The sequence below is a fragment of the Vulpes vulpes genome, chromosome 1 (assembly GCF_048418805.1).
Source record: "Vulpes vulpes isolate BD-2025 chromosome 1, VulVul3, whole genome shotgun sequence".
Classification (NCBI taxonomy): domain Eukaryota; kingdom Metazoa; phylum Chordata; class Mammalia; order Carnivora; family Canidae; genus Vulpes; species Vulpes vulpes.
The window spans coordinates 63,878,637-63,887,655 of NC_132780.1; the positions used below are offsets into that span (position 1 = coordinate 63,878,637).

At 49.3% G+C, this 9,019-nt stretch overlaps 1 protein-coding gene across 2 annotated transcripts in view; it reads right to left on the minus strand.

Moving 5' to 3' along the window:
- The window catches only part of NUS1 (NUS1 dehydrodolichyl diphosphate synthase subunit), a 28,367-nt gene extending 22,570 nt beyond the window's left edge, over positions 1–5,797 (minus strand). Inside the window, exon 1 of one of the 2 annotated variants that reach the window (XM_072765408.1) lies at positions 5,273–5,797. In XM_072765408.1, the coding sequence (XP_072621509.1) occupies positions 5,273–5,687 (415 nt within the window). In that variant the 5' untranslated portion in view covers positions 5,688–5,797. The remainder of the gene's footprint in view (positions 1–5,272) is intronic. The other variant, XM_026002423.2, reaches the window with a different exon arrangement.
- Positions 5,798–9,019: the final 3,222 nt, after the last annotated feature.

Genomic DNA, 9,019 nt, shown 5'->3' on the forward strand with positions numbered 1-9,019 from the left:
AGCACTCCAGTTTATATTGCTCATTATATCAAGATGTAATCGCAATACAACCGGACTTCAAAACTTCCAATTCTATGTTCCAAATATAATAAGAACAATAAGTACTTAGTAAAACCATATTTCCCAATGGCATCTGGATCACTGAGCAAAAACATAACTAGGGCAAATTATGTTCATTTCTCTCCATTATTTTAAGGTTCCTGGGTGCTCATGTTGGGAAACCAATGTACAACACCAAACTACACACTGTAGGAGAAGCAAATATGAAAAGGATAGATAGCATCTGTGGAGCTTACAATCCAGTAAGATGATCCAGGCACATATATACTACTGCTTTAGAAAACAGAAATACCTTTATTTTTTTTTTTTTTTTCAGAAATACCTTTAGAGATACACCAAGTTCTGAGGAGATTCAAGGATAGAGCAAGAAAAGCATCGAAGAATCAAGACAGGCTACATAGAGATGATAGGATGGACTTAAAAGGATCAATGACAGCCTTCTGACAAGTAGACAGCCATTTGTCAGGGAAAGGAGAAGAGCCCTTCCAATGGGAGAGAACGTCAAGTCCCCTAAACCTGGGATACAGCAAAAGGTATATGAAATAGTAAGAATTAGGCCGGGGAGGCTGGTAGTACTGGACAGTTTTGTTTTGTTTTGTTTTGTTTTGTTTTGTTTTTAGTACTGGACATTTTTAATTCCAGTGTGAGATATCTGTACCTAAAAACAATTTCAGAAGACACCTAGTACAGATTTTATGACTTTACAACTATGGAAGTAACACCAGAAAGAGCAACGCAGAACAAAGACTCCTGTTCTCTTGTTGCTGAATCCTCACACAGAAGGCAATGCCTTATTCTGGATCACTCCAACTTATGGGAACTAATACTAAGACCCTGCCCAGACTACCTCACGCATGAAAAGGAACATGAAGAACAAATAATTTGAAGTAAGGCAAGTAGCAGAATGTCCCTCAGTTTGTGCTAGCATTAAACTTCAGCGTACAGAGGCAGTATGCAGTTTGATAAAAACGGAGGTGCTCAGGTCCCGCTCCCCTAATTCAGTCTGATCGATAATACCTTGAATCTCTGTTAGAAGCATCCCCAACGACTCACTCTTAGATGGTCCACAGGTCACATTTTGAAAAATCCTGCCCTACTGCAAAGTCCCCAGCATGGCACCGATATGGCCGGGCAGTAAGAACAGGTCCCATCACCTAAGATACTAACACATACCCAGACAACATGGAGCTAAGCGTACTTCAAGTGAGAGCCGGGCAAGCAAGGCTTGCCTAAGGCTGTAGCTCCAAAAGCCCCTGAATTCCAGTTTTTGTGCCAACCCAATTATGGTCCTTTCTTCAATTATAATCATGGAGTCAAATTAGGCAAATCTCTTTACTAGAATTCTGATGTTAAGAAATTCCTGAGAAAACAACTCCAATTTCTAAAATATGAAGCAATTACTGGCAGAAATTATTTGAATCAAGAAATATGGCAGGTAAACGAAAATGAAAAGTTCAGTTTTGCTGTCAAACCAAAATAAATATCAATGGGTCTTATTTTTTTTTTTTAGTCTCAGGACAAAACATAATCTAGACCCAATTACAACTAATTAAAATGAATGCTTATTTAAACTCAAATTTTTAGGTGAAGAGGTACAGGCCAGAGAAAAATGTAAGATGGTACAGGAGCTTGTCTCCAAGATGCGTGCTGTCGTCAATCCCTGCCTACCCCGCATCCTTCCCACGACTGCCTCTCTCCCATCTTTCCTAGCTGTTTTCTCATGGAGAGGTGAAGTCTATTTGACATTTTGGTTTGGGGCAGACCTGTGACTTCTCAAACCAAGAGAATACAGCCAAAGTAACACTGCAAGATTTCCTAAGCTCAGCCAAAGACGCCTTGCAAACTTTGGCCTTTGGCCAGGTCACTGGGAACACTCTTTGAAGGAAGTCAACTATGATCTGACTACCATGAGGCCACTATTAAATGATAAAGTCCAAGCCAGCCATGTAGAAGGACTATGTGAAGGCAGATGACCAACCTGCCTTCATCTATTCCAACTCTCACAAAGCAGGCATCAGACTTATGATAAGAAATGTGTATGTCCCAGCCACTATGTGACTGCAACCTTATGAGGACCAATCCCCCAAAATAACTGACCAACTGAACTGAGTCAACACAGAAGTTGTTTTAAACCACTATGCCTTAAAACAAAACAAAACAAAACAAACTAACCACTATGCTTTGGGGGTAGAGACTACAAAGCAACAGAACAGTCACCCAAGCCTTCACCCTACCTTATTTCTCAGCTTTTCTTTTCTTTACACAAACTTACATAGTATATTTACTGTTCCCAACACTACTTGGTGCTGTTGTTCACGACTGTCTAATAGGAATGCTACCAATAGGGAATTCCCTATTCACATATGGAGGCGGGGGGGGGGGGGGGGGGGGGGAGGAAGAGACAGTGGGGGAAGAGACCAGGGCTGTGGCAGTGGGTAGAGAATGGAGAACACTACTGTTCATGCTAATTCAAATTCCACCTATTTTTGCAAGTGTCACCTCCTTCCTAGTTATGGGCATATGAGGGGTAACCCTGCTCCACCAGGAGTTTTTTCTTTCCTTAAACAGTCTCTGCCACTCAGCATTTATATATTATTTTTTAGTAGGCAACCTGAACTTGAGATATTTTAAGTCCTTGAGAGACACAATTTTTTTGTATTTCTTTGTGTCCCAGTACTTCAAAAACCATAGTAAGGTACTCAATAAATACGACATTTGTTATTTTTTTTTTAAAGTTAAATACCTACGCAGAAATAGATTTAAATAAAGTCTGTTTGGGATAACTCAATAAAGCTTAAGTAGCTACACTTGCCTTAAAAAGGACAGTTTTTCTCACATATCCACACAGCTTCCTTCCTCACCTCCCTCAATCTATATTCAAAGGTCAACGAGGCTTTCCTTGGCTACCCGACTTAACATCGCACCCCCTCTTCTACTACTGCCTTTCAACATTCCTATCCCCTTTCCCTGTTTTATTTTTCCTCATTTCACTTATGATCTACTTTATCACGTATTTTACTCATTCATAACATAAGTTCCAGGAGCACAGGAATTTTTGTCTGTTTTGTCCACTGCTACTCCCATGCCCACACTAGTACCTGGTATTTAACACACGCCCATTGTCACTGCTGAATGAATGAATGAATGAATGAATGAACCAAAACCAAGAGTGGGTAAATCAAAAGCCTCTTATTTTAAACAATGAAGTTATCCCCTTAAAAAATAACTAAAACTGCTTCTAGAGTAGGGCAAAAAAGGCCCTGAGTCTAGTCACTGGCAAGAACTTTAAAAGTCCTTTCTGTGTTCAGTCAATGGCAGGTTAGCTTGACTTCTTCCTTTTCATTAACTGGTTTTTCTTTCAGCAAATATGACAGAGGCTATTTCTGAACCACATCAGCAACTCAGCAGCAGAAATTGCTGGAACAAGGAAGTGCAGCAATATGACAATCTGGGTTGGGAGGCACAGCCACCCAGGGAGACTGTGGAGCTAGACCTCCGCCTTCCCTCCTGGCACGTCAAGGTACTTGCTTTACAGCAACCACCTGTATACAAGGGATTCACCACACTGTTTAATGGCTTCGAGTAATTTCCATTTCTGCTCCTCACTTCTTTCTTTCCCCGCTTCCTAACAGTCTCGTGATTTCTACTGGTCTGCTGACTTCTTCGGCAAGTCCCATAAAAATATCAGCCCCTATTAAACTTTACCCCTACCGGTTAACCCATCATTTGACGGTGACACGCTACTGAGTCACCAGACTCCTCCGCTGCCTGCGAGGAAGGGGACAGACCAGGCAAGAGTAACCCCGTCCAAGAGTCACTGTCTGGCCTCCGCCGCGCCGTTGGGACAAAACCCCACTCTTACGACCCACCTCCCTGACGAAGATTTTAAGGGAAAAACGAAATCAGACTGTAGCTTCCGCGGGGCGCGGCAGTAACTTCCGTGACCGAACTGGGGGGTTATGCTGTATGCTGGCAAATCGAACTCCAATAAAAAAATCAACATAAAAAAAAAAAACCAAACGTGGGACAGCTCGGGTGGCTCGGCGGGTTAGCGCCGCCTTCAGCCCAGGGCATGACCCCGGGGTCCCGGGTTCGAGTCCCACATCGGGCTCCCTGCTTGGAGCCTGCTTCTCCCTCTGCCTGTGTCTCTGCCTCTCTGTCTCTCTCTCTCTCTGTCTCTCATGGATAAATAAATAAAATCTACAGAAATTAAAAAAAAAAAAACACGTAAACACGTTCCTTTTCTTTCCTTCGGCAGGTACACCGAGATTACGGTAGGCACCACCTCTTGGTCTCTGCAGACTCCCCTGCTTTCAGGATCCGCGGAGGCCAAGCCTGACATGGAGAGCCTTCCCCACCCTTCCCTCCGACTGCATTCAGGGTCCAGCCGAGGGCCTACTTCCTCGGCGAGAGCCTCTCTCCGGGGTCCTCCCAGCGGTTTCGGACTCGTTACTAACCACGTCGCCGACGCGCGCGGCCGCCTCCCGGGGGCCTGCGGGGCCGCGCGGGCCGAGATGCCACCGTCCAAGGCACCGGCTTGGCGCGGCGCTCAAGGCTCCGGCCACCCAGCGAGGGCCCGACTCTTCCACCGACCGCGGCCGCCCGCGGGGACAAATAAATGCATTCCCGCGACCAGAACTTAGAGGAGGGGAGCACTCTGTCCAGCCCTGCGCTAGCCGCCAAGGACCGAGGACCCAACGCCACCCCAGACCTCCGAAGGCTGGGCGACCGCCTGCGGTGCTGCCTCCCGAGCCCCCCCGCCCCCACCTATTTCCGGAACCGCGGTTCCAACGCCACCTGGCCCCGACCCTTCCCAGCCTCGCGGCGACCTAAGAGCAGTTCTGGGAATCTTCTCGGAGGGAATCACACCGGCGTTAACGGAGGGGCAAGCGCGGGGCCAGCGCAGAGGCCGGTGATCCTCTTTTGTGACACTAGGGCACACTGATCCCGTCTGCCTTACTGGGGCGCTACAAAGAATAAGCAGTGTTTGGGGCTTGGGTTTTTTTTTTTTTTTTTTTTGTCTTTTTTTTTTTTAAATGCACAGAAAGCGGCTGACTCGAACACAGGGAGACACAGGTGTTGGGGAAATCTTATCTCTCTTCCTCGAAAGCGCTGGCACCGTACTCTGCAGTTAAGGGCCTCGGGAGCGGGCCAGCTGGCGGAGCCGGCGAGCGGCACGCCCCGGGTCCCTCCTGCCCGCGCCGGACCTCACCTTGGTGGTCGTAGACGCTAATGTAGGAGATGCCCACGGCCATGCACCACACCACGAGGCTCGCGATGTCCGAGAAGCTGGGCTCCTGCTCCTCTTCGGTGACCACCAAGCCCATGTGCACCGGCAGCTTCTCCAGGGAACGGCCGTCCGCGCGCCAGCGCAGCCGGGGGTGGGCGGCGGCCGGGCCCGGCCTCCCGCGCGGGTGCCGGGGGTGCCGGCGGTTCCTGCCGGCGGCCGGGGGCTTGCGGAGGGTGAAGCCGAGCGGCGCTAGGACCGCGGCGGAGGCGGCGCGGCAGCAGCGCCGCCAGATCCAGTTCCAGGTGCCGAACCGAACGCGGAGCCAGGAGGTGAGCGTGCGGTGCAGACAGAGCAGCGCGTGCAGCACCCGCCACACCAGCTCGTACAGCCCCGTCATACTCTCGTGGCGCCCGGGCACCCTCTCCTCCCTCCCTCCCACACCCGCGGCGCGACGGCTCTTTATCCAGCCCTGCGGCCGGCGCGGGCCATCGCTCCACGTTCCCCCGCCCCCCACGCCCGAACCCCTTTCTACTGCCAACACCTCACCTCGCCCCCGCCGCCATCTTCCTCCTGCCGCGGCGGCCCCGCCCCCACGAGTACATGGACAGTTCTGATTGGGCCGTGCGGGCCTCTGACGCGGCGCCCGGGGCCGCGGATGTGGCCCAAACCCGCGCAGCCAGGGAGGGCGAGCGCCTGCGAACGGAGCGGGCCGGGGGCCGCGGGCGCCCCCTGGAGGTGCGGAGGCCGAGGTGCAGACGCCGCCAGTCTTGGCGGGCAGGACACCTGGCTCGGAGATGGGAACGCGCGAGGTCAGGGACTTCGCGTCCCTCGGGGCCTTGGGTGTCTCCTGCGGTCTCCTTTCATGGCTTCCAAGGAGTAGGCGTGGCCCGACGGGATTGGAAATTACGGACGCCAGAGAGAACCTCGGAAAAGAAGGGAGCGTGCAGCAAGTGTGAGGCTGGGGATGAGCGAGGGTCTCGGGAAGGAAGTGAGTGTGCAGACGCGGGAGCGTGCCCCGACACAGGGTCTTCGGTCAAGCCTTGAACCTGAGGTCCGTCCTTCCTAAAGTGCGAATGGAGATCTTTACTAATGCTTTCTTTTTTTTTTTTAAGATTTTATTTATTTACTCATGAGAGACACACAGAGAGAGGCAGAGACACAGGCAGAGGGAGAAGCAGGCTCCATGCAGGGAGCCCGATGTGGGACTCGATCCCAGGACCCCAGGGTCATGCCCTGAGCCAAAGGCAGATGCTCAACCGCTGAGCCACCCAGGTGCCCCTTCATTCTATCTTTTTTTTTTTTAAGATTTTGTTTATTTATTTATGAGAGACACAGAGAGTTAGAGACACAAGCAGAGGGAGAAGCAGGCTCCCTGCGGGGAGCCCGACGTGGGACTCGACCCCGGGTCTCCAGCAGCCCGCTCTGAGCCGAAGGCAGATGCTCACTAAACCACTAAGCCACCCAGGGATCCCCCAAAATCTTTACTAATGTTCTTGCGACACGATTTTGCCTGTGTCTTTCCCCTCTGTATGGGATCCTTGCTGGCTGTCTGTTGCTTAATGCATAAAATGGGGTTCCACGGCCCGGCAATCGGATCGGTTTATTCTTTTGTTCATTCAGCGAGCGATGGCTGGCTACCTGTATGACTGACCCGGGTGACCGACACTGGGGGAACCTGCCCGTGTACCCACACCATCCCCTTCACACAGCCTTATGCTCCAGCCAGTCAGGACTACAAAGTGTTCCTGCGGGCCAGTCTTGTACTTCCCTGCAGCAGGCCTGTCCCGTTTTTGCCCCTTTTGCTCACTTCCTTTCTCCTCGATGTCTAGCTCCCCAGCAGGTATTCCCCAAGCCCCAACCCATTTCCTAAGCACCGTCTTACATGCCAAGTCCTCAGTGAAAACTCCCTTGATGGGGCACCTGGGTGGCCCAGTCCATTAAGTGTCTGCTTTCGGCTCAGGTCATGATCCCAGGGTCCTGGGGTCAGCCCTGCATGGGGCTCCCTGCTCAGCGGCATCTGCTTCCCCCCTCACTGTCTGTCCTTCCTCCCTGCTTCTGTTCTCCCTCTCTCTCAAATAAATAAAATCTTTAAAAAAAAAGAAAAATTCCCTTTGTCCCCTAGCGGGAGATGTCTTCCTCCCTGTAAATCTCACCACTCCTTGTAAATTTCCCAGCTAATTTACAGCACTTTCCATCTTCATGTACAGATTTACCCTTGGAGAATATAGAGGTTTAGGGGCCCCAACACTCCCCTCCTCCTCGGTCAAAAATCCTAGTATAACTTTTGACTCCCCCAGAACTTAACTACTAACAGCCCACTGTTGACCAGAGCCTTACCAGTAACATAGACACTTGATTAACACGTATTTTGTATTTTATATGTATTATGATCCATATTCTCATAATAAAGTAAGCTGGAGACATAGAAAATGTTATTAACAAAATCATAAGGAGGAGTACGTTGACAGTACTGTGCTGTAGCCAAAAAAAAAAAAAAAACCTACATCGGAGTGCACTCGCAGAATTCGTACCCTGGGGTTGTCCAAGAATTAAATGTGGGCGTATACATGAAGTATTATTACGTGTTTATATAACACATATAAAACAATTTCATTTGTGTAATGCCTACCTACTCTTTGTTCTCTTAAGCCCTTTCTCCCTTTGGGAAACATCTGATAACATCTTGGCTACATACCTTACTGTTCCAATCATTATCACTTTTTGGACTGGTCTCATTTTCCAAGACTGACCGCTTTATTTTGAAACTGGAATCTCATGTTCCTCTCAAAGTTTTCCTCTCTTTGGCAGTTCAGCCTAAGGAACTGAAGGCTGAACACCACGCATACCCTACACGCACTTCTACCTCTCTCAGTTTCCTCTGCACTTTTGACTCCCGTGATGGACAAAGAAGAGGGAGATGGGAAGGGCAGTGACCGGGAAAGCCTGCAGTCTTCTTCCTCACTAGCCACTGCTGGTGTTTATGTGATTCCAGGATGCTCTGCTAAGGAAGCTCCCAGGCACGAGTCCTTCTGAAATTTGGGTGTGGATTCCAAAGGACATCTCCTTACACACACACACACACACACACACACACACACACACACACTTAACCAAAGGGGTTCTGATCCCATATCTATCTGACAGTACTCACCACCCCCAACATGAAGATCCTGGCTCCTCAACTGTTTTGTTATTTCCTCCAAGAGTAACCAGAGGAAGGTTCACAGGTCTCCCGGCTTAAAAACATCCAGCCTCCAAGGGTGCCTGGGTGGCTCAGTCGGCTAAGCATCTGACTCTTGATTTCAGCTCAGGTCGTGATCTCAGGGTCATGATCTTAGGGTTGTGTGATTGAGCCCTGCATTGAGCCTCTCTGTCTCTCTCTCTCTCACTCAGATAAATAAGTAAATATTCAGCCTCTACAAGGAAGTAGGGAGGAGGCCTCCACTTTTCTTTTTCTTTCTTTTTTTGCGTCTTTCAGTAGGCTAGGGATGGAAGTGTCCGGTGGCTGCTCTCAAATTCTGGCTATTTCTCTGCACTTAGAATGAGGTAGGTTTCCTGCACCCCAATGTTTCTGGCAGCAACGTCCACAATAGCCAAACTGGAAAGAGCCCAAATGTCCATCGGCAGATGAATGAATAAAGAAGATGTGGTATTTATATATATAGAATGGAGTATTACTCAGCCATCAAAAAATGAAATAAGAGATTCTTAACTCTAAGAAACAAACTG